Here is a 25,243-nt window from a genome sequence, read left to right on the forward strand (position 1 = left end):
TTGGTCCAATGGCACAAGGATGATTCTATTATTTTTGAGAGGCTTGACAGGGTTTTAGCCAATCCTGTGGCTGACCATGTTTCCCAACTATGTGTTACTAAATCTTCCTATTTGTAGCAGATCATGGTCCTATTATTTTGACTAGCTTTACTCCCAGAACTGATTCTCAAAAAGTTTTTAGGATGGAGGCCATGTGGCTTTCACACACTAATTTCCCTCGTGTGGTAAATCAGTCTTGGTCTCAAACCTATGATGGAAACTTGGCCCAACAATTCTCTAGCAGCTGTAATGTATTCAAAACCGGGTTAAGGAATTGGAATTATGAGATCTTTGGGAATTTATTTAAAAAACTCAAAGAAACCCAAGAACATTTGAATTTAATCTAGAGCCAACTTGCTAACTCTCCTACTTCATTTTTCCTCATTAATAAGAATAGTGAACTTAACCTCAACCTAAGATCCCTCCTTGAGAATGAAGAAATTTTCTATGCTCAAAGATCTAGGGCAAACTGGCTACAGCATGGGGATAAAAACACAAAGTTCTTCCAAACGTTTGCCACCATCCATAAGAAACGAAACCACATCAATAGAATTAAAGATAATAGTGGTGCTTGGATTGATATGCCTCTTTTGGGTACTGTCTTTGTTGAGGCTTTTAGGAAGTGTTTTACACAATCTGATCTTATTGCTCCTGCTAGTGTTCAGGATTTCATCAGCATTATTGATCCGTGTATCTCCACTGAGGACAACTCGGTCCTCATGGCTAGTGTTTCTGAGTTGGAAGTGCTTGAAGCCGTTAAAAGCATTGGTGCACTTAAAGCACCTGGCCATGATGGTTTACATGCAATTTTTTCCATCAGTACTGGGCTGAGACTAAGCACCTTCTCATTCACCTGGTTAGGGATTTCTTTTTGAACAATCTTCCTCTCAACCCCATCAACCACACCAATATTGCTTTTATCCCCAAGAATGATAACCCAGAGATTGTGGATCACTTTAGACCTATTAGTCTTTGTAATGTGACCTATAAGGTTATCACAAAGATCATCATTACTCAACTGAGGCCTATCCTTGCCAAGTGTATCTCTCCCAATCAAGGAGCTTTTGCCCCGGGGAGATCCATTTTTGACAATATCTTAATTGCCCATGAATTATTTAGTGACTTTAAGAGGAAGAAAAGTTCTTGTGGAGCGATGGCACTCAAATTAGACCTCAAGAAAGCCTATGACCTTTTAGACTAGAACTATATAAGAGCTTGTTTACTCAAGTTTGGGTTCAGTGCCTTTTGGTGTGACAAAGTTATGAACTGTATCTTTACGACTTCTTTCTCGGTTATCCTCAATGGCAAAACAGAAGGTTTTTTCATTCCGTCCAGAGGGATTAGGCAAGGGGATCCCCTATCCCTTTATCTTTTTATTCTCTGCATGGAATCGTTTATTAGGCAACTCAATAAGTTAACTAAGTCCACTAGAACCCAGGTTAGCTTATTGTCTTCCCCATTTGGTTATAGAATCTCTAATTTAGTCTTTGCAGATTGCCTAATTTTATCCAAAGCTACACCAATGGCGGCAAGAAAAATTCTCTCTGTCCTTAAGGCTTTCTCTAAAGCCTTCGGCCAGCACATAAACTTCCATAAATCCTCAATTTATTTTCCCCCTAAAATTCTTTCAAGTGTCAAGAACAATATTAGTACTATTTTCCAAATGCAACACAGGTCCACGATTGGTAAGTATTTAGGCATCCAAAACATTATTTTTTGGAAGAACCCCCAAAATGCAAGAAAGCTAATTGACAGAATTCGATCTAAGTTTGCTAGGTGGAAAGCTAATACCCTTTCTAGAGCCGGTAAGTTGACTCTCATTAAATCAAATGTTTATGGTATGCCTAATCATGTCTTATCTTGTTTTAAGTGTCCCCCACAGGTGATTAAAGAGATGAACAGGTGTTGCAGATCTTTCTTTTGGGGCAAGGAGGGTACTCATCTTGTTGCTTGGAAGGATGTCTGTATGCCTAAAGACCGAGGTGGCCTAGGTATGAAAATGGTAAAGCTTTTTAATCTCGATGCTCTTGCAAAGTTGGGGTGGAAATGCATTACCGACGAATCAAACTGGTGGGTTAATGTGGTTACTCAAAAATATCTTAGACATGAACTTTTTTTTAATCTAAAGAAAAAAGTCAACCATTTTGTTGCTTGGAAATCTATTTTAGAAGCTAGATAGGTTTTGTGCAAGGGTCTGATGTGGGATGTGGGTAATAGTGGTTCTATTCCTTTCTGGACCTCCCATTGGGTTTTGCCTTTCCCACTCCTAGACCTCATCCCCGAGCACCAAAGAGGCTATTTAAATCTTGATATGAAAGTTGCAGACTTTATTACAAATAACTCTTGGGACAAGATCAAACTAGCTCAGGTGTTAGATGAGGATTTGATTGATAAAATCTTATATGTTCCTTTGCCTAGAACTAATCTATAGGATAAATTGATATGGGGTCCCAACCCCAATGGTTCCTTCACTATCAAAAGTGCTTACAATATTCAGATGCAGGACCAGATATCCCATCGTCAAGCGGACTTGCTAAAGAAAATGTGGAAACTAAATATTCCTCCGAAAGTTAAAATATTTGCCTGGTTGCTTATCCAAAAAAGACTTCAAGTGAGAGCTAGACTGCACAAATTTATGCCTTAGATTAGCCCTGATTGTCCATTCTATCAAAGTCATTCTGAAACAATCCACCACCTCTTTATGGAGTGCTGCTTTGCTAGGGATGTCTGGGCTTGTTTGCATGACCTCCAGCCTCTTCGGGAGCGGTCAGAAAGCATGCACACTTGGCTCTTATCACTAAGCCTTTATTCTCCCAAGTCCGAGCTGGATCTTATCTCCAAGGCTCTCCTTATTTGTTGGCAAATTTGGGAGGCTAGGAACAATTTGTTATTCCAAGACTCGAAGCCCCTCCCTGCTAACTGCGTCCATGATGCGGCCACCGTGGGCTTCGACTATTAGAAGCTAAATTCATGGCTCAAGAAAGATAAGGATTTTTCTATGATGATTAAATGGCACCCCCCTCCTACTGGCTGGATTAAAGTTAACTTTGATGAGTCCCACATGAACTTTCAAGCTTTCACGGGATTTGTCATCCGGGATTGTGATGGTCAGGTCTTGTTATCTAGTGCCAATAATATTGGTGAAAACTCCATAAATGTGGCTGGAAGTGTTGCTCTTTGGGATGGTCTTGTTGCTGCTATTGAGCGTGGTTGGGATCAAATTATTATTGAAGGTGACTCTAAGCTCGTCATTGATAGCATTCTCAAAAAAGCTACGCCCCCTTGGAGTATCCTTCGGATAACTCAGGATATTTGGTCCCTTTCTTCTTTTGTCAGCCATATTCGCTTCCAACATGTTTTTAGGGAGGCTAATTTCACCGCCGATGCGATTGCTAAGCTGGGGCACGAGTTGCCCTCTCAAAGTTTTTGGGAGTTTGACTTGCCGTTATTAGTCTGCTCTCCCTTTTATTTCGACCTCTTTGGGTTCTCTTGCCCGATGGGCTTTGTTTTGTAATTTCTTTCTCGTACAAATAAATTTTTTTATAAAAAGAAAAAAGAAAAAAAAAAGGCTAAAGCCAAGTACGGATAGATCTGCCCTTATATGGAAATCATATCAAAGATACAATTTACCTACTCCCTATAATTTTTCACAATAAATAAATTAGATAAAAATAAAAATAATCCCCCAAAAGAAGCAATGTATTTATTAAGGGCGCTGATTTTCCCACTAAACCATCTATGAAAACAAGGTGCGCCTTACGGAAATTAGGCCCAAAGTATTACATGGTTGTTTTTCCAGCCCATGGTATTATCTCTTGAACATCACTATAAATGCAAGTCTCGTTTTTAGTTCCTAACGCACAATTGTTCACTTTTGTTAACATAGAATGCATAGTGTTCTTCTGAAAAAATAACGCGTTCGGGATGAAGACCATCTTGCTTAGCGAAGAAGATGAATGCGAAGATGATGACAATGGAGATTCACATTCAATATTTCAAGTATCGGATTGGGGATTCACCAGAAAATTTGTCTCATCGGTGCTATATATTTTCCAAGGTTTGTTGACGGACAATTTTTTTTAAGTTGAGCTGATTCTTTGAGTTATAATTTCACACTCTTTTTTTCTAATAAACTGTCTTGAGTGATAATTTGAATTGATTTGGTTCTCTTGTCTCGTTGTATACTTGATTATTTATGTGTTTATCATACTTGGTTTTGCTTTCATGGTTGCCATTCTTCAGAAATATTAAGTTCAAATTGAAATACTATAAATAGATTCAGTTATCACACACGCATGAAGATGAGTGCCCATGAGTCGTAGCTCAAGGGAAAGGATGGTATGAGGTGAAATATAGATATTAGGTTCAATTCTCCGTGTAATTGAATTATGAAAGTTCGAGCATAAAGTCATATGTTCGATTATCCCCTTCCCACCCCACACTAAAGAAAAATAAAATACCATTGATGCATACGAACAACTTTGGCATATGGGTTCTTTGAGTGGTTGGGCCTATCTGCAAGAGGCCATGTCCAGCCCAAAACCCCTGAACTTCAAAGTCCATTACTCAAGAGAAATAGAGGCATGGAGAGAGAGCCATCAGTCTTTGAAGCTGGATTGGAAGCTTGGGTAAGCGCGTCAAAATTTATATCCTCTCTTTAATCTTTTGTTTTTCTTGATCGACCTTAATTTCCTGTGCTCATTTTTTTCTTAAAATTTAACAGGTTTAGGCATTTAACCGAAAAATAAATATTATTTTTCATGGCGAATTTAGGGGATGGCAAGGCCAGAAGGAAATCAAGACTAAAACTTGATGAAGAGTCACACATGTCTATTATATTTCCAGACCATTTTGGAGTCCTAGTTGATCTTAACAACTTGTATATTTGTGGTTTGCTTTTAGTGAAAAGAATACTCTTGATTTGCTCTCCGTGGACGTAGGCATTGCCGAACCACGTTAAAGTCTCGTCTCCTCTTTATATTGATTTTTTTTTTCTTTTACTATCATTAATATACTAATTGTATTTGTAAGTAAACATAAGCAATTTTTATTTTGGTATTAAAAAATTATTCTAGCACTACCACATTGACACATGCAACAATTGAGGGCATATGATATTGATTCAAGATCTTAGAGGGATTTAAAAAAAATTGTAGGCATCTTTCTTGGAACAAGTCTATCATTTTTTTTTTTTGGAAGAGGGGCTAATTGATGGCTTCGACGTAATTCCTATGCAAGTATGTGAAAAGAAGTACCTATGGATGTTGAGTACGGTGCTCATCAATTCATAACCTCTTTAGGAAAGAAAAGTATACATAACATACCAATGATTCTTTTCTTTCTTTGATTCAACGAACCATATCTACTTGGTATTAATATTTCTTAAAAATGGAAGGTTACAATATAAACTTGTATTCTGGAGTGGACCTATATATAGTCATACATATAGGAAATAGCTATACCTCTGTGTGCAACCTTCTTCTCCAGCTCAGCAGAAGCTAGCAATTAGTTCTTCATGTGAGTGGCAGCTTCATCTTCAGCTCCTTCACTCCATGGCACCAGAACAATGAAATATAGATTCTGAAATGAAAAAGATCAATCCCTTCTAAAAAATCATGTTCGTGAAGAAATCAATCAAGAATCTGACTTCGACTTGAATGATGTAGTGTTTACAATGCTGGATGCATATTTCAAAAACATTTTGAAAATCTCATATTGGAAAACCAAGGCCCCACGCTGAGAAAGAATGCAGAGATACAGCAATATATTTGACTAGGCCAGTAAAATGGGTTGGGTCAAGCTAAAGGATAAGCCAAGCCTTACCTGGTCTTGGTGCCTTAAGTTTTTGTCTGGCCGGCATGGGCCTATTTGGCCTTGTAAAATCACCCTTTGATTTGATAGGCCTATTCTAACATCTTCTAACAAAGTGGGATTTTGGGTGCTATTAGACGAAATAAGCATTGGAAATCCATTAAATCCTCACACAATTTTAGCGCTGGTTTAACCAGTCCACTATGTCAAATGATTATTGACAATCCATATAATTTGCACACAATCCTAATGACACTTAAACCACAAGTTCCTTTGGTTCAAAGAATGAACTAAAATAATGTTTGTATAATACTTGGCATTTACAAATATGTTTCTTATTTTTTAAAATCCCTAATACAAGGTTGACCTATGTTCTACTCTTAGAAAAAGAGTGCTACTAAATAAACCCTAAAATTAATTGAGTACATCCTTATGATCTAAGTACATCATAATATTTTAATCAAAATGTAAAATTAACTAAGGGCCAGTTTGGCATTGCTATGTTGTGAAAATAATCACTGTGAGAGAAAGTAATTTGGCGTTTGGTAAACTTTTTATTAAAAGTGTTGTTTGTATTTATTTCTGCATAATCAGAAAAATGATTGCCACATAATCATTAAACCTAACGCCTCTTTGAAATTGATTCCTACATAATCAGAAAATGAAAGCACCTCATTAAAGTTTTTTTTGTATCACTCATGGTCCTTAACATTAATATGGGTGCTCTTAAATAGTCTCTCTGCCAAATCAATCCACACTTGGAAACTCAGAGGATGTTACATAGGTTGGGAAGATCTTTCCACTTTCCAAATTATTTGGAGTGAACGATGACCAGATAGAATGAACTACGAACAGAAATAAAGCTATTGCAGACTAGAAGCAAAACATTTACCAAAACGAAGCAAAAATAATTAGCCCCGGCTCTGCATCCTAGCTTTGGGTTTCAATCCTTCCATGTAGTTAGTTACCTATCTCTACACCAATCTGATTTCCACGAGTCAAAGACTAATCGGTTAAAGTTGCCCCATTGCAGCTTCGTTACAACAGCGAAAGCTGTACCTGGAAATTTGAGGCTCATATTTACATCTGAGATATAGAAGGTTCAAAATCTTTTTTACCCCTGACTTCTTGTCTTTCTCCTCTGTGAATGCTGATGCTCCGACCATTCAACCCCTCCCCCTCATAATACTTCACATATGATCCAAACCACTCATACATCCAAAGCTACCTCTTGCCGGTTTCACCATAACTTAAAACTTCCACCATTTCGTCACTGAAAACTAACTGCAATCCTCCATTAGTTAACAAGGAAGGATCAACAGTAGCTACCGGCATCTATCTGGATTTAGCTAATGCAATTATTTGAAACCAAACTTACCAAGCTTTTACTCTTTCCAACAAACAAAAAATATCAATAACAAAGATGCTAATATTTCGATCTCTATTCCTCCTTGAAGTTGCTTATTACAAACATGTCCACAGTGCAATAGGTTGATGATGGATTACACTCGACATATATAATTAGAACTAACATTCAAGTCATTATGCACAACGTGGTGAAGAGGTCAAAAGGGATTTGATTTGACGATTATATCCATGGATTTAACAGTTTTTTTGACAGAGGGACTACTTAAGAACACCCATATTAACGTTAGGGACCATGCGTGATACAAAAAAACTTTAAGGATGCAATATGATAGTTTCGCAAACGTTAGAGACGTTTTGTGATAAAAAGTCTTCAATTTATATTAACATATAATAGTTTTAAGAGTTCAAATTTCTTATATTTCAATTGAATTCATATTTTCTCTTTTTGATAATTTACCATATGAATCATTAAAAAAAAAAAAAAAAATCAATTTCTAGACATAATCATTTTTTTGTTCTAAAAATCCATAATAATAAAAAAATTCCTCGTTTCATATCTATAATCATAAATATTTTGATAACTATTATAGTATTAAATAAAATATTTTTTTATGCAGTTAAAATTAAGGGGCAGAAAAATCGACATAGTCTTAGGTGTAGGAGGGATTGCTCTTAATCAATTGAGCTAAAAGTACATTAATTGTTTTGCTACAGTAAAAAGTCGGTTATTCAACTTTTTAGCTTTTTTTGTGTGTGTGCATATTTTTCATGGTTTTTTTTTAATAAATAAAAGTGCCTACTCTTAACTACTTGAGCTACATTACAAACCCCTTACTTATGGGATTTATAGTATTTAATATTGATTATAAAAAAAAGCCAAGTCCTAATGATTATTGCATATTTTTAATTTTTACACCTAATTATTTTTATTTATTTTTATAGACGCTACGCGACACTGTGGAGACAGAATCAAATATACAACCCTTGCAAATTAAACGTGAAAGCCAGTCGCACCCACTTGCTTTTTCGTCCCTTCTTCCACCACCTCTTCCAGTTTCTTCTAATTCCTTTCCATTTTCAATAAAAGTTTTTATTTTTATTTTTATTTTTTTAAAGGCCGTTGTGCTTGTTTCTCTGCTACAAGCTTTTAGAACTGCACACGTTTCTCAAACAATCTCCTGCCACGGCCCTCTGCATGATTGCTACGTATCTGCCATGCCGAGCTCCATTTCTCTTTACAGCCGCTATAAATAGAGGCCATGCCCTCCGTTCCTCGCTGCAGCAGCCTAGAAGCTCAGCCATGATCTGTGTGTGTCTATTTTCTCAGGAAAATAGATAACATATGGAAAGGCAGCGGGCTTTGTAACTTTGATTGGAAGTCTACTTCTTCCTTAAAAGCATGGGTACGACAAGAGATGCACATAATATCTCTTTTTATATATTTTTCCTCTTCTTCTTTAGTTAGTTTTACGTTTTCTTTTCTTCTGGTTAATTTTTCTGTAATCTTTCTTGTTTTAACAGGTGAAGGGATGAGTTGAATCAAACCAAACCCAGCTAATAAAGGATGAGTTAAGGCTTCGACCTTAGCTTAAGGCTCTGCCATAGAAATGAGAGTTGGCGTGGGAGAGTAACTATCTATATCCATAGAAATGGTTATGTTGTATTACATCTGGCCAGGAGGAGACCTTTGTAAAAGTGTTTCTTGGCATCACAAATGTAATATTCATAAATAAAATAAGTGTTACAAATTTGAATGCTTACCTTTCCGTACGAGATACATTCTCCCAGACATATATATATATATATATATATCTTCCATTGAGATTGCACAAATAAGTTTATTTCGGAGACATCTTTGTAGGGCTTACTCTGTATTGTATTTCACTAATTCAAACCATTTATGTTTTAGACAATCATTCGAAGATCATCTCTACAAAAAATAACTTGAATTCAATATCGTTTGACTACTCAATTATATTATTGAAATTTTAGTACTTTCTTAAAGCACTGTATTTATTGATTTTATAGGACACAATTGGATTTCGAAACGGTTTTTTATTTGTCTAATTTTTTGCAAGGATGATCTATGAATATAGACATAGATGGTTTGGATAATTGAAAAAAAATTTGTAGAATAAGGCGTTCTTCAAATAAAATTATTTGAGGTATTCTCAATAGAAGGAGATTATATATTTATTCATAGCAATTTAAATGAAAAAAAAAATGCATATATAAAAGCCTGTAATTTTGTAAAATTACATATATAAAAGCCGTAAAATATTTGCAAGTCCTTAGCATGCTGATCCCCAACCGAAATAATAAGAAAGAAGAACATGCTGCAGGCGTAATGGCTGATTTAGTGTGGAGTTGGGTTGCTTTTCCTTTTCTTCCCGTCGCCAAAAAAATAAAAAATAAAAACGAGGATCTCTCTCTCTCTCAATGAGCTCCAGATGTGTAACGGACAAAGCTCATTACAGACTTACGAACAAAACACAGACTGCACTCAAAGGCGGGAGTTACAAAGCATCTCAATTGAGTGTTTTTGAACTCTACTGCGTGACGGTTACAAATTAATCCAAGGCTTTCTGTAACCTCTCCTTTGCATGGCAGCCATTTGTGAACGATTCTATGTGTTCTTCAGCAATGCATGACAGCCATTTGTACATGATATTCTGCGTTCTTCATTCATGCATGGCAGCCATTTGTGAACGATTCTATGTGTTCTTCAGCTATGCATGACAGCCATTTGTACATGATATTCTGCGTTTTTCATTCATGCATGGCAGCCATTTGTGTTCTTCAGCAATGCATGACAGCCATTTGTACACGATATTATGCGTTCTTCATTCATGCATGGCAGCCACGTTTTGTGATTTTCAAAGGAGTGGTGGACCTAGAATTGTAAGATTGGGGGGTCGAGATAGAAAACATAAGTATATCAAATACATATAAGTGTTCAAAACACATATTAGAACTAAATTTTTCAAAATTAGTCATGTCTAATTATTTTTAAAGGGACCATTTCTTTAAATTACAAGTTGTCTATTAATAAGTTGTATATATTAGGAGAGAGGTCAAAAAATTAGGGGGTCAGGGCCACTCCTGGCCTAGGAGTGGCTTTGCCATTGATGACACCACGTGGCTAACACAATTGGCTAAAATATGAAAATGTTTTGAATATTTTAGGTTAATTATATTCTTCTCGATAATGAGGCACATATAGGAGTTTACAACGGTACTTTACAAGAAAATTGATACAAGAATTAATTAGGAGAATATCTCATAATTATACAAGGATATGTCAACTATATGAAACAAGGAAATAAATCTCCTTGATTTAGTAGGTTGACTTACGTTAACACTCCTCCTCAAGTTAGTGCATTCAGGTCACCAATGCTCAACTTGGTAAGTGAGTCATAAAACACTTGTCCACAGACAACTTTTATCAAGATATCCAGTAACTGATCTTGTGATTTTACAAAGGGTTGGCATATGATCTTGTTCTCAATTTTTTTCCTTAATGAAATGTATATCCACCTCAACATGTTTTGTTCGTTCATGTTGAACTGGATTATGAGCAATATCGATCGCTGACTTGTTATCACAATTTAATTGCATGGCCTTCTCTAGTTTAAAACCCAATTCTATCAAGAGTCCTCTGATCCACAATAATTCACAAACTACTTGAGCCATACCTCGATATGTTGCTTTTGTACTAGACTGAGCAACCACATTTTGTTTTTTACTTAGCCAAGTGACTGGGTTACCTTCAACGAATGTAAAGTAACCCAATGTAGAGCGTCTATCTATAATGGAACTAGCTCAATCAACATCTGTATATCCAACAAGTTCAAGATTTCCATTCTTTGAGAACATTAATCCTTTTTCAGGGGTTGACTTTAAGTATCTTAACATTCGATAACTGCATAAACTGACTAACCACACTCACAACATATGCAATACCTGGTATTGTATGTGACAAATATATCAACCTTCCAACAAAGCGCTGGTATTGTTCCTTATTGGTTGGCAAATGGTCCATGTCTTCACACAACTTATGATTCATCTCAATAGGTGTGTCAGCAAACTTACATCCTATAGCATTCATGTTTCAGTGAGTAGATCCATCACATACTTTATTTGAGACAGAAAAATACCAGTTTTTGACTTTGCTACTTCAATTTCGTAGAAATATTTCAGAGCACCTAAATCCTTCATCTCAAATTCCTGAGACAAATGCTTTTGCAGCTTCTATTGCTCTCCTACGTTGTTCCCCACTTACGACCATGTCATCCACATAAACAATTAATGCAGTGATTTTTTCTCCATCACGCTTCAAGAACAGAGTGTGGTATGAATTACTTTGAGTGTATCCAAAATTCTTCATGACCTTAGTAAATCTTCCAAACCATGCTCTAAAAGATTGTTTTAACTTAGCGAATCTTTACCAAATTCAACTTTATTTTCTTGGCTGGAACCTAACCCAGCTACTTCCTTCATCTTGTGGAAAATTTCACTGCCAACATTTATCGCGGGTTTAGGGACAACATTCGTAACTGTTTTAGGGATAACATTTGTGACAGTCTTAGGGATAACATATGTGACAGTCTTAAGGATATTTATGATCGTCTTAGGGATAACATTTATGAGTTTAAAGTCTTCACTAGAGAGAATATTGGGTTGATTTTGAGAGAAATGCAGAGGATCATGGTTATTAGCTTCAAACGCAAATGATACTGATATAATAATACACACTGTAAAAATCATTATAATCATCCTAGTGACCACAATTCTCCCCTTAACTATCATTTCCATGGCTCTACGTACCCACAATTCATTGTTTCCATTAAAAAGCTCTTCAGTTATTTGACTTTATTATTAATTAATTAGGATACATTATTTATTCGAAAGAAGATTAAATAACTTTGAGATACTTTGGTATGCATTAAAAGTAATTAAACTAATGGTCAAGACTAATCTAGCTTTTAGCTAAGGTCACTCGCTATAAAATGAGCATTATCTTCGATACAAAGAGTAATTTTGAACAATGATATTATGGTAATTGGCTAGGTGCTTCACTTAATATGTAATGGAAAAGTTGAAAAAGACAATTGCCTTCTTTGATAACTAGTTTTCTCAACCAAAGGTTAAGAGACTTCACTACTGAAAAAATAAAAATTAAAAAAAATAAAAAATCAATGGGCATTGGATATCGGTGTTCAAAAAAGGACTTGTATTGACATTTGTGTCTACACCAAAAGGGACAATACAAACACCTTTTATGGACACCAATATCTATACCCGTAGATTTTTTATATTAGTGCTTTTGCTTCAGTATTTTAAATTTGGTTGTCATAGGTATTCATTTGAGTGTGTAAAACTTAATTTTGGGCTTGCATTTGTTTAAATATCCTAATTGATTAAGGATAAAAGAATTAATACGAAAGTTTATTTGGTCTTTCGGTTGGTTGATGGGGAGATAAGGATACCTATTATTGTTTCGGGAGACTTTGGAAAAAGCAAAAGAGAGAGAAATTTTTTAAAAGAAACCAAAATGGACAAAATTGCCCTTATTTATTTTTAGATTTCCTAAGGAATCATTTACATTTGCATGTCTTTGATTTGAAAGTTGAGATGTTTTTCCGTCTTTTTTGAAAAAGCTTTAGCTTTTTCCAAAAGTAAAAGTTTTTTTATGACTAAAACCTAAATTTACTTATTGTTTCTTTGTCAGTTAAAAACCGTAATACTCCCACCTATAGATATCAGGATTAGATCCCTCCTAAACACAATCACATGCACTAAACACCTTTCCGATATTAGGGTGCATAAGAAGTGTAGGGAGGGGAGAATCGTACAAAGTGCTTGTATGGCTATGCTCTTTCACGCTTAGATAGGTCCCAAACTTTTATCATCTAAGGTAGCATCCAAAGGAAAAAAAAAAAAAGATACGTATATCATGTAGCTTGACCTAGCTAACATAAGTCTACCTGAGCTAAAATGCAGTCTTAGGCTTAACATGGATTCACATTAAGACTTACCTTACTTAGGCTCCATAGTGCTTGTCAAATTATGTCCCAATGTTGCGGTTTTGTTCAGGTTGACCTCATAGTTTTTAGTGTGCCAAGTGCATTGATACTTATAAATCATGTGTGTAAGCTTTTTTCTATACAAACTCTAACACATTCCACCGAGTCCCCAAATTAACAAGTGATGTTGTTGTATTATATCCAAAACAAGAACCTAGAGTTAGATTTTGAATATGTAGGCCTTGAAGACATTTAGTCCATTATGGTTGCATTATATTATAGGGAGATTTACTATTATACTCAATATGGGAGCCCAAATTATAAAAAATTAAAAAAAATTAAAAAAAATTAAAAAAAAACTACATGAAATGGACTTTAGAAATACACCCAAAGCCTATTTTAACATAACAAAGAAGCTTCGAGTTTCCTATAAATTACAAAATTGCCATCGATTTCTTAAAACAAGCCCAATCCCAAAACATAATATAAAAAAACCAAAAACACTTAAAAGGGCATTAAAATAATTTAATAATCAAAATTAAATTTAATAGAACCAGCTGTCCTTGTTTTGGGTTTGTTTATATAAATTAAATAGTGTAGGGTTTATCTATATCACTAGTACTTAAGAATAGGTATATAACTAAATATCTAGGGAAAAGACTGTTCTGCCAAGCCCAACTAAATTTTTATGCAAGTCATATTAATCGCTTTCCATTTGACCTTTTGGTTTGTAATTTTGATCCCTCCGGTTTTGTATAAGACCTTTGGTTTTACACGTATAGAAATCTAGCTTTGATAGCATGTTAAAAAGTTGATATTACATGTCAAATTTGACTCATTAGTAATGGGGAAGTAACTCAACTCGTTATAAATTCTTGCAAAATTTCTAAACTTTCCAATGTATAACATTTCTTCACATGCTTACAATTATGAAATAATTATTCTAAAATAACTTGAGGAAATAAAAAGAAAACAAGACGGGTGATGAAATTGAGATGTGAGTTTGTCTCATTATGCTGAATGTTCACATGCACTCTAGAGTTTGGACCATGACACGACTGCATTGCGCAATCCACCGTCCGTCCGTAATGTGAACTCCTGTCTCTGTCTACGACGTTACCGCTATACGTGTTCCAAATGGAAACGACAAGTTTTCTCTGCCAAGTAATAAGCTCACGCAATGCACTAATAATAATCCAACAAAATCAAGCACCTGCATCCATCCAATCATTCGTTTTGTAATTTCCGTCTCTCTCTAATTCGATCGGCCATGTCATCGTTAGTAGGATGCAAAGCCTTAGACAACTACAACAGAGCATGCATATATTGGAGTCACTCTCCTATCTTTGGACCATAACACATCTCCACGGCAATCCCACTGCTCACAATTAATGTCCAAGGGCTATGCTTTGGAGCGAAGGTTACTGACCCCTCTAAGAGAGTAGAAGTTTCAGTGTACCGGGGGCTCTACGCGACATTGCGCTCTTATGTGATGTTTACTAATTCATAATCAGGACGAATATGAGTTGGAATAAGCGTGAATGAGAGTGACCTTGAATTGGAGTCACTCCAAGATATTATTGTTGGAAGTATATACTAATTGTTCGGTGATTGAAGTAGTCAATTAATGCGGTACATTAGATAAGACTACTAAATCCCCCTACATATCCAATGGAAAAGACACATTAGTGAAGTGCATAAGACCTAGTGCAATTAATCCACAAGAACAAATCCAGGTAAAAAGAGAGAAATAATCTACAAGAAATGTACTTGGTCACTCATAAAAAGCAGCCTTTATATATGCAAGACCAGAAATGAAAATTTCAACATTTGAGTAATCTAAATAGAGTGGGGGTTCACATTACACATTAGCTGGAATTGGAGCTACAACAAGACTTCAAAACAAGAAATTAAAAATTGCAGTTTGCGATCATGCCACACTTGGCATTAACCTAAGTGAAGGAAGCAGACAGAGGGCGTCTAGGGCTGCCCATCTTGAGCACCACTGATGGCAATTGATTGCTTTGATTGGTGGGGCTCTGCAAAGCCCATCTCCATTGATTCATCAGCAGTAGCAGCAGTACTACTAGAACTGGGCTTCTTGATACTGCCTGTGCTTCCCTTGCTGTCAAGGTCACGGTAGATGAAGTACAAGACCAGCTGCAGTGCCCCTAGGCCGCTTCCAAATCCATTTGGCACCTGCACACACCATAACATTTCTCCACACATCAGATTATTTAACTATTAATTTCAATTTAATCACATCTTAATTTTGGTTTTAGTCAATTGAGAAAGTACTTACAGCAACAAAAGGGTCATGGCCAAGTAGGCCAAAGATGAACCATGAAGTGCCACATAAGAAGGAGAAAAGTGACAAAAAAAATGGCATAAATTCCACACTCTTGGTTTTGATCACTGTGCTCTGCAAACACATTTTTAAACACATCATTAACACAATAATTAATCTCAACCCACTGCATTAACCCTTAATTATGAATATTAAACTCACCATAATTGCGAGAGGTGAGCCATACATGATGATTGAGAATACGGTGGCCGCAAGCCCACAGAAGAGCTTCCTGGCCTTGCTGTGCAGAGCAAAGACTGAGACCAAAGCAACAGTGGAGAAGAGAGCAAGCACAAAGGTGAAGAGGCCAAGAATCTTGAACTTCTCTCTCTTGGGGGCAAATATGATGAAGATCAACACATATATTGCTTCAATGGCTGCACCAGTACCATTGATGGTTGAGACCAAGATGTTGTTTGGGGACACAAAGGGCAGGCCATACCTATTTTTTATTTATTAATATCATGCAGATCAAGCATTAGTTAGTTTTATTGAACAAAATTAATTCCAAGAACCAACATTTGATCGATTCCAAGAAGATGAAGGCAAATGAAAGAAAGATCAAACCAAAAACAATAGGAACACTGAAAAAAACAGAGCAGAAACAGGGGCAAAAGTGTCATTTAATCCCATGTTAGTAACGAGGAGACAGAACCATTGTGATTAAGCCGCAAAGTGAGGGGTAAAAAGGTGAAGAAAGAAATTGAAAGAGAGAAAAATTTATAGAAAGCGGTTGAAGGAGCGAGAAGAATTATACCAAGCGGAGAGAAGGCAGTTGAGCAAAGTCATGACGTACGGAATGCCTGAGAACTGCTCTGTGCTTCTCTTCTGTATGATCCTCTTGAATGTGATGCTATTATAAAACCAAAATCACTCCATAAATTCCAGAGAAATTCAAGAAACACAGTAAAAATTCAAGCTTTTTGAACTATGCAGATTGTACGGAAAACCCATCTAAAGAAATGATCTTTAGACCCAAAAAGCAACTCCATTTGAGAGAGAGAGAGAGAGAGAGAGAGAGAGAGATACATGGGAGCCAAGAAGAGGAACAGAGCAGTGGCATTTCCTGTAGAAAAGAAGAGGAAACCATAAACAGAGCAACTAGACAAACATACCTCAAAAAGAATTTATATGAAAGAAACCCAGTTGAGAAAACTCACCAACGACTCCAAAGAAGACCTTGAGAATATGCATTGTTTTCCGATCTCTTTCACACCAAATCTTGAAAGGAAAGAAAGAAAAGAAGAGGAAGCACTTGGAGAACCAAAAACTGGACTGAAAAAGAAAAGAGAGAGAAGATTATCGAAAGAAGAGCAAGTTGTTTCTTCAGAAAATGGCAAATGGGGTTTTGAGAGAGAGGGACGAGAAGCGCTTGGGTTTTTATAGGAAAAAAAACAGAGAGACAGAAAATTGAAGTGTAACTAAATGGTATCTCCGTTGCAGTAAATACTGAAATGTACGAATTCTTAATTTTTTATTTGGCGAAGAGGCTCTTGTCTACATCTTTGAGCACTTCCAGCGGCAAGGGGAAGCCCGGGCAGGAAAGGGCCTAGGCCTGCGTGACGGTTCTAGCATGCAGGGGCAAGCCTGGGTAAGGCGTGGGGCCCACCAACACAGGATGGGGCCAATTAAAACAATAAAAATTTCAAAAGAAAAAAATTAGAATTTTTTATTTATAAATACCTAACCATATTTTTTTCTTCTCACCAAAACTCTAAATCCTATATAAAAAAATAATCGTTTATATATAAAAAATAAAAATAATTTAAAGTGAATAGTAATTACCATATGCCATGATAATAAGTGAAAACACACTTTGCCTTTTGTAAGGACTGACACTATTTATGTGAATAATAATAACTCTTGCCTCCCATTGCTCTTTGTCATGACAAATGGATAGAAGTGCTCTTACATTCGCATTAAGCTGACAATTTGAAACATATCCATATACATATTATTTAAATATCAATAATATTAGAAAATATCGATTGTTGATAATTTCTCTCATACTTTAACAATATTTGATTAAAATATCTGTATAATATCACTATAATATCAATAATATCGAGATAATAAAAACAGTGAAAAATTTAAATAGTTATTTACACTATCGTGAGGTTTCTTAGGCAGACGAGGGTTGGAGAGAAGATGACGACGTGCAGTTGAAACCCTGACGCTAGCGTGTGTCTGTCCTTGCTATAGAGAGAGTCCTTGGCATCAATATTATTGTTATTTGCTTTTTCTTATAAAATAGTGTGAAGTTGAAAGCAGTACCATGACATGCACTGCGGGCATATAAATGCTTAAAGTTTTTTTCGATTGGTTGCATTTTGGTTGTTTGCATGTTGACTAATAACCTCATAATTCTTGCGTAAAATACTTTGGATGAGTAATTCTTGTACACCTTTTTCCACTTCTTTGTCTCTTTATTTTGCCTTTTAAGGGGAGGAGGCTCCTTCTCTTCTCCTCCTCTCCTCCCTTTTCCTCCCAAGGGAGGAGACATGTACGACGTAGATTTATTCTTCAATAACCTATACGAGGTAGAACCAAAGTAAAAGGACTAAATTGCAACTTGACAATAAGACAAAAAAGGCTAAATATGAGGTTTTGATTTATTCACTTGCTTGCAACAAAATGCTCCACGGAATCGGCTGAATATTAGCGAGTCCTATATCAAATCAAATGTCCTTCCACAAAATTGTGACCTAAAGTCTTAAAGGAAGTCAAAGACAACATCAACTTTTAAGCAAAAGAATAGTTTTTAGCGACCACCAATACAAAATTTGTATTTGCATGCTCCATCATACAATATACTTGACAGATTGTGATGTGTAAAATGACCAATCAATATATTTCATAAGATTATATAACACATGCTTTCAATGCCAAATAATTGAACGTAGGATATTCACATTTACTAACCTCACTGCATGCGTTTCCGCTCTTATGAGAGGTTTTTTTTTTTTTTAAAATTTAAATTTATTTTGGAATTAAAAAATAATAATGGGTAGTTGTGTTCCATAAAAATATGACATATTATCTAATTTTGTTTTAATATGAAAAAATGTGAATTTATCATATTATCCTCATTTAATTAATAATTTCAATTCTTAATGTTTGAATTAACCAATGACATTTTTTGATATTTTGAATATTTCACTATTCTCTACCTTTTGCTTTATATATACTAGCCTCTCTGCACATGCGGAAGCGGGTCCGATAAGATTTTTTTTTTTCATTTTAAATTTATTTTAGAATTAAAAAAGATAATGGGTAATTGTGTTCCATAAAAATAGAATCCTTTATCTTATTTTTCTTTTAATTTTAATTTTTTCAAATTTGAAAAAATGTGAATTTATCATTTTATTCTTATTTAATTAATAATTTCAATTCTTAATGTTTGTATTAACTAAGGATATTTTCTAGTATTTTGAATGTTTCACCATTGTCTGCCTTTTGTTTTATATATATATATATATATATATATATAAACTCCACATCTAAAATAAGTTATTAAATGACCGCAAATCTCTTGGATCTCTGTAATTTAAGATATTAGAACTATGGGTTTTACTTTGGTTGTTTTTGGATGGACGGTGCCACTTCAAGGCAGGTTTGTTGTTTAGTCCATCCTATAGTTCCAAGAGTACGGTGCCCAATGTATGCCATCTCTAATGTATGCCATCTCTAACTGAACCCTGTTAGTTACTGTCACACGTCATGTCCCGCTGATCAGGACTTTTTGTTTTTGTTTTTTCTATCTTCTTTATAATAATAAAAAGATTATATTTATGGTATTTATCATTCCACCCGAAGTTCTAAGTTCGCTTTTTTCCTTTTTGATATCGTTTGTGTAAAAAAATATATATTACTAAACCATTTTTTAGTCCCCTTTTCGTTGATATTTTCTCTTGAGGAGAATGTATGATTAGCGGAGAATGTATTGATTAGCCATCATCCTTGAAGCAAAGATGTTAAGCTGAAACAGCTATATCCAGCTACATATATCTGGAGAATTAGACAAAAAAAAGGGCTTGTATATTACAACCATTTCATCTTGTGAATATGCACTCTCTTTATAATTTTAGCGGCTTATTAGAGAAAGGGTCGATAAGGCCAACAGATTTGGCTTTTAAATAGTACAGCAAGTTGTCCCATAGCACTTTGTCTTATGTGGGTTAGGGTTACGATCGTTTTCTTATTGACTGTCATCTATCACAACACAAAGTATCTTATCGACTGTCATCTATCACGAAGTATCGGAAGTCATCAATTTGGTGAAGTTTTCTTGGAAAATCATGAGTCGACAAAAAACCTGTGTTGTCTGAAATAATAATGTCATGATGGCTTAGTGGAATATAAATCAGCAGAACTGAATTTTGCTCTATGAGTTAGCAACTTGTGTAGGAGAGAGAGAGTAATGAGCTAGCAAGATATTTCTTACAATATATTCCAAAGTATATATATATATATATATATATATATGTATATATCAAAACTTGGTTGATTTTATTTAATGTGAAAATAAATAGTAAAAAAGTGATCAATTCAATGACTGAGAAGATTCTAAGATAGAAGATGATATCAAACACATTTGTAAGTAATTAATTAACTATTGTCCATGACGTGATTGATATTTTTGACTATTAGAATGAGGAAACATTCACTCATATGCGTGGATTAGTTATTCACATAATATCGTATTTAGGACCACACAATAATTACTCAACAACGAGAAAAAAAAGGGATAAAATCTTGTGTAGACATAATTATAGGTAGACAAATGATAGAACGGTGGCAAATGAGCAAGGGAATTCGAAAGAAGAATCCAAGCTTTGGCTAGGATAAGGATGTTAGGAATTGCTAATCCATCATGAACGAGGGAATTCGAAAGATGGAAGTTGCAAGCAATGTATATAACCAACTCACAATTTCAGCTTTTAACAAACGACAATTATAGGTGAGATTAGGCATGCAAGTTGCTACTTGGGTTTAGGCATGCAAGTTGCAACTTGAGATTAACAAGTGGTCTTGACCAAAAAAAAAAAAAAAGAGATTAACAAATGGCACGCAAGTTGCAACATGGGATTATGCATTAATTGGAATTAACTTTAGAATTAAGCAGTTTAGGTGAGATTACCAATTGAATTCACTAGACTTTTTCTATTCCTAAATAGTCTTTTTAAATCCCAATTGAATACATTCATATGGATTAGTTCTCCACTTGTAGTTCGAGTTAGAGATCGTCATTTGTGGCCCAAAGAAAAGTTATTTACAAAACCAATTACCTTCATTATATTTGTCAAATTTAATTCCCTAATTATGTGCTTAGGGTTTCTTTGTTGATTTTCGTTGGGTTCTCGCTTTGCTTAAATGACAGCGCAAAAGTGAGGAGCTCAAGAATTTTATCCTTTTCCATCTTGGGAGCCAGTAGGAAGACGATCAACAAGTATATGGCTTCAATTGCTGCTCCGATAGTGTTGATGGTCGACACCAAAATGTTCTTTGGAGACACAAGTGGCAGGTCGTACCTGTTGGATTGTTGCAAATACGAACTTGTTAATTCACTAAACTATGTATGTCATGAAAATTTATTGATGCATACACAAATACGGTAATTAATGTTCTCTTATCAAACTTATGCTTAGAATGTGACGTGCGAAAATGAACTTAATCAATGTCTCGTATTCATTTCATATGAATAAGTCACCTTCTGTATTATTTGGAAGAAGAGATGAAGCCAATGAATAAGAGATTCAACTTTGTATTGCTTAGAGACCAAAGTATTTAATAAAAGTACGATGCACTGATCAAAGCCCAAGAAACAAAAAGACATACCAAGCCGCTGAAAGGAGCAAAGTCATGAGGTAAGGAATGCCCGAGAGGTACTGCTCTGTGAACTTATTCTTCTTCATGATCCTCTTCAATGTAGTCCTATTAGTATTAAACCAAAATCCTTAATTCAAATTAAAACATGATTTTGCATAAATGATTTTAAGCTTTGACAATATCTGAGCGTACGTAGTGCATACATTGGCACCAAGAAGAGGAAGAAAGCGATCGCATTTCCTGCATCAAAGTAAAGAGGCATAAATCCATAAACAAAATCCGAGGAACAATCTAAGGTGGAAGAGAAGAAAAAAAAGGAACTGAAAACACCCCACCAAAGACTAGTCGGAACAAGAACTTGAAGATATTCATGAAGTCTTTAACACCAAACATTCTGAAAGACAGCATGCAGTTAAGAAAGGAGAGAAGAGATCAAGCCCTGAGCCTGAGAAGGAAAATCCATTGTGAAAGAGATTGCGAAGCCATTTATATGCTTAAATTAATAAGAGAATAAATAAAGAAAAATAACAAGAGCAAGCCAGCCAGCTTTTCCGGAGAGATTCCCCCATGCAAAACTAGTGCCTGCCTACCTACCGCTGACTAGCATAACTCCTACGCAACTCAACTCTTTACCGTTGAGGGATTGCCCAAATTGTGACACATTTCTGGTTGCAACAAAAGTGTGACTTGACCTAGTGTGAATCGTGTGAACTAGCTATAACATTCTTACCTAGCTTGTGGCATTTTAATTCCGAATTAACATGTCGTATCGTGTTTCATCCGGTTTATAAAAGTTTCTTAAATTTTTTTTTTTTTCCGCTCAAACAAATGATAACAAAATACCAGAAGCTATAAATTTTAGTATCTTACAAAACCATAAAAGCTTGACATTTAATATAATTAGATATAGGATTAAATTAATTAGATTTTCTGGTGCCAAGAGATTGAATATTGAATGATTGCTTTCAAGAACATTCCAGTTCTAGTAGTGTTTGGACAATATTCATAGTGGGATTTCTGTTTGGTGAAGAGCAAATCAAGGAAGCATATCCTCGACTCATCCAGGGTGTGTGGGGGTCCCTTCCCTACAAGCACCCAAATATATGGCCAAAAAATTAGATTTGTGCTTGGACTTGAAACATTGAATGATGGCTCTCTACTTATAAGAAGGTGCTGAGCAACTTACCTACATACTTAGGGACCAGTAGCTAGGTTTAAATTTCAAACTTGGAATGTTTGTTGAATGGCGGCGGCTCATGTTAGTGGTATTTATCTCTACTTCGTTGTATAAAGTTTAAGGTTCAAATTTCATGTGGACTAAATTTTGATACATGTGTGTATAGGGAGGGTTGCCTCTCTCTTGTGTATTGAGTTTGGCATGTCAGGCTGTTGTCAACTTGGTTTCAGGTGGATATATGTGTACATCATTCATTTCGCAAGCTAGATCACGCTATAACTCCTCCCACCCCCGAAACACAGATGAGATTGAATTCCAATTTTTTTTCGTTTTTAAAATTTGTAAAGTTGTACAGAACTTTCAGTTTTATTTTTATTTTTTATAACATGATTTTATTTTTCTGTAAACCCTAAACCCTAAACCCTTAATTATCATTTATGGTTCAAATTCCAGTAATGATATCAGAGGCAGACAAGGTCCAGGTCATTGAAGTTCTTGAAGGCTGCATTGCCCTAAAGGGGAAGGAAGCTTGCAAAAACTTTTACTGGTTTGAGAGTGCGCCACAGTGTGTTGTCGACGTATCTTAGCTATTACAGGATAGGAATGAATAAACTCCATGGCCGATACAATTCCAATTATTTTATCTGAACAACCACCTAGTAGGAAAATCAGAGTTAAATATGGACGAAACTACACGTTATTAATGAGGTGTTTCTTTATTTATGGCAAGTTCATATGAAATTTTAGCCGTTGTTGTGAGTGCCCTATGAGCTAGGTTAAGTGCTGCATGAAGGTTTCAAACATGGTAGTCAAATGCGATTTTTTTTTTCTTGTTTTCAGAAATTTATGTTCATAAATGCTAGCAACATGCTGGCAGTTAATTTTTCATAGTTGTATAAGTTTACTTTTTTGTTTATAAATGGAAGGCAATGATGAAATACTTGGAAGTTACCTGATGCTTATGTACATCTATAATATGGATATATAAATCAGAAACTCAATTTAGGGAAAGTGGTACGTGTTTTATACACTGAAATGAAAGATTCAATATGTTTGGCCATAAAAAAAAGGACTCAAAATGTCATTTAATTTTTGCAATTGCATTCTAATTACATTTAGATTAAATTGTGTATAATTAGTTGGGGATTTCTTTTTATTTTATACAATTGACTTATTCTTGTACAATTAGGTTTTATTACCTATCTTTATGTACACATATGTAACCCTATATATACCTCCTTAGAGCACTTTCATCCGTTATGCCATGACAACGGGCAAGTAAGGGTAGACACTATTCATGTCAATAGTGACTGCCTTAGCAATTTTTTTTTTTTATGCATTCTCACTCATTGCCATGGGAACCTAAGGACAACCACTATTCACATGAGATATGAGGAGAGGAATTTGTATGGATTTTGGTGTGGGAAGTGAAGAACATGGTTAGGTATTTATAGAAAAAAAAAATCTGAATTTTTTGGTATTTAAATTGGTCGCTGACATCACATTGACATCAACTTGCCCAGTTTCATGGCCCACTTCTTGCCATAACAATTTTTCTTAGGACCAAGGTTGTTTTTATTAGAGCCTAAGCCCCCTTTTGCCATGACAAAAGGAGATGGGGTGGAAGTGCTATGTGACCTTGAATTTGTGTTACAACCTTAGCCCTATCACTTAATGAAAATTAAATCTTTGTACAGCTGACTTATCCAAATTTCATATCATCAATCTTCTTATTTTTAGATATTTATACGCATTAATTTATAATCCCGCAAACTTAAAAAGGGAAAAAACAGAAGAAGAAGAAATTGAAGTACAAGAGCCATGCGACAAGATTGCCAACTTTTACCAGCAAAAACTTTTGCCTTGGCCGCATAATTTCATTATCACCGAAAGTGGTTTGTGCCTTATTACTAGTGGTGGCACAAGTGTCATGTAAATTTAAGTCCATGAAATGAAACAGCCTCACACTGTTATAATCACCCTTACCAAAACAAGTATTTTTTAGTGTTCTAGATTTTGGAGGGTTCCCACTATTAGACCTTTCCAATTGATTTGATCACTTTTCTCAACCGAACGTCCGTACGTTATTACTTTGCGAACACTATTATAAATAGGGAGTAATATATAAATAGATGGTAAAAAATATATGATGAGAAAATATATATATTTATAGGGTTTAGGGAAGGAAGATTGGGATATGGAAGGTGTTTTGCATGAAACAAACAAACAACCGAATTTATGCATCCAATTTGCAAGTCGCAATTTGATGGGTGAGAGTGACAAGCTGAGAACTTTTCCAATTCACATCACCAAAACAACAGATTATTACGTAACTGAATTTTACTATATAGAGAACTTGGTCACTACTGAACTAGGCTACCATATCATCACGTCACATACGTATTGGTATTACTCTCTCTCTCTCTCTCTCTCTCTCTCTCTCTCTCATGCCAATATTTTAACCCACACGACCCAATAACATATTATAGCCCATAAAGTTTGATCGGAAATTAGACTCTATCCAAATTCTTCGACTTTTCAATTCAATGTACCACTCCATGTATGGCTCAATGTCACTTTTCTACACAACAGTTGTTAGGCTTAACCAAAGAGAGTTATTAGTGGCACTCCAAACAAAATCATTAC

The 25,243-nt window shown here is 35.3% G+C and overlaps 3 protein-coding genes and 1 long non-coding RNA gene across 4 annotated transcripts; 2 read left to right on the forward strand and 2 right to left on the reverse strand.

The window, feature by feature from the left end:
- The first annotated feature begins 620 nt into the window (after positions 1-620).
- Positions 621-3,553, forward strand: LOC107881387 (uncharacterized). Its single transcript, XM_016795040.2, has 2 exons — positions 621-834; positions 3,114-3,553. Exons 1-2 carry the CDS (start codon positions 621-623, stop codon positions 3,551-3,553), a joined length of 654 nt encoding a protein of 217 aa, XP_016650526.2.
- Positions 3,554-3,911: 358 nt separating this feature from the next.
- On the forward strand, positions 3,912-5,079 carry LOC148915901 (uncharacterized). The gene is made up of 2 exons (XR_016128023.1): positions 3,912-4,667; positions 4,763-5,079. It is a non-coding gene; the product is annotated as an uncharacterized LOC148915901 (long non-coding RNA).
- Positions 5,080-15,000: 9,921 nt separating this feature from the next.
- LOC103336435 (bidirectional sugar transporter SWEET1) lies at positions 15,001-17,097 on the reverse strand. The gene is made up of 6 exons (XM_008239473.2): positions 16,752-17,097; positions 16,621-16,657; positions 16,349-16,444; positions 15,754-16,033; positions 15,547-15,666; positions 15,001-15,443 (listed from the first exon to the last, which is right to left on the reverse strand). The coding sequence occupies exons 1-6, from the start codon at positions 16,783-16,785 to the stop codon at positions 15,225-15,227; spliced, it is 786 nt and encodes a 261-aa protein (XP_008237695.1). The 5' UTR covers positions 16,786-17,097; the 3' UTR covers positions 15,001-15,224.
- Positions 17,098-20,662: 3,565 nt separating this feature from the next.
- LOC148915902 (bidirectional sugar transporter SWEET1-like) lies at positions 20,663-21,891 on the reverse strand. The gene is made up of 4 exons (XM_089053800.1): positions 21,756-21,891; positions 21,624-21,660; positions 21,430-21,525; positions 20,663-21,122 (listed from the first exon to the last, which is right to left on the reverse strand). Exons 1-4 carry the CDS (start codon positions 21,826-21,828, stop codon positions 20,912-20,914), a joined length of 417 nt encoding a protein of 138 aa, XP_088909926.1. The 5' UTR covers positions 21,829-21,891; the 3' UTR covers positions 20,663-20,911.
- Between the last annotated feature and the right edge of the window lie 3,352 nt (positions 21,892-25,243).

Source organism: Prunus mume, linkage group LG6 (genome assembly GCF_029339155.1).
Source record: "Prunus mume cultivar Tortuosa linkage group LG6, ASM2933915v1, whole genome shotgun sequence".
NCBI lineage: Eukaryota > Viridiplantae > Streptophyta > Magnoliopsida > Rosales > Rosaceae > Prunus > Prunus mume.

Bases quoted from the DNA above. Each gene is read 5' to 3' on its own strand.
- LOC107881387 (XM_016795040.2), top strand. From the start codon at position 621: ATGCCTCTTTTGGGTACTGTCTTTGTTGAGGCTTTTAGGAAGTGTTTT. The intron at 835-3,113 runs GTTTACATGCAA...TGAACTTTCAAG, and splicing joins TAAAGCACCTGGCCATGATG to CTTTCACGGGATTTGTCATC.
- LOC103336435 (XM_008239473.2), bottom strand. From the start codon at position 16,785: ATGCATATTCTCAAGGTCTTCTTTGGAGTCGTTG. The intron at 16,445-16,620 runs GTATCTCTCTCT...GTTTTATAATAG, and splicing joins TTCCTCTTCTTGGCTCCCAT to CATCACATTCAAGAGGATCA. The intron at 15,667-15,753 runs GTGAGTTTAATA...ATGTGTTTGCAG, and splicing joins GCTCACCTCTCGCAATTATG to AGCACAGTGATCAAAACCAA.
- LOC148915902 (XM_089053800.1), bottom strand. From the start codon at position 21,828: ATGCTGTCTTTCAGAATGTTTGGTGTTAAAGACTTCATGAATATCTTC. The intron at 21,661-21,755 runs GTGGGGTGTTTT...ACTTTGATGCAG, and splicing joins CTTGTTCCGACTAGTCTTTG to GAAATGCGATCGCTTTCTTC. The intron at 21,123-21,429 runs GTATGTCTTTTT...ACAATCCAACAG, and splicing joins TTGCTCCTTTCAGCGGCTTG to GTACGACCTGCCACTTGTGT.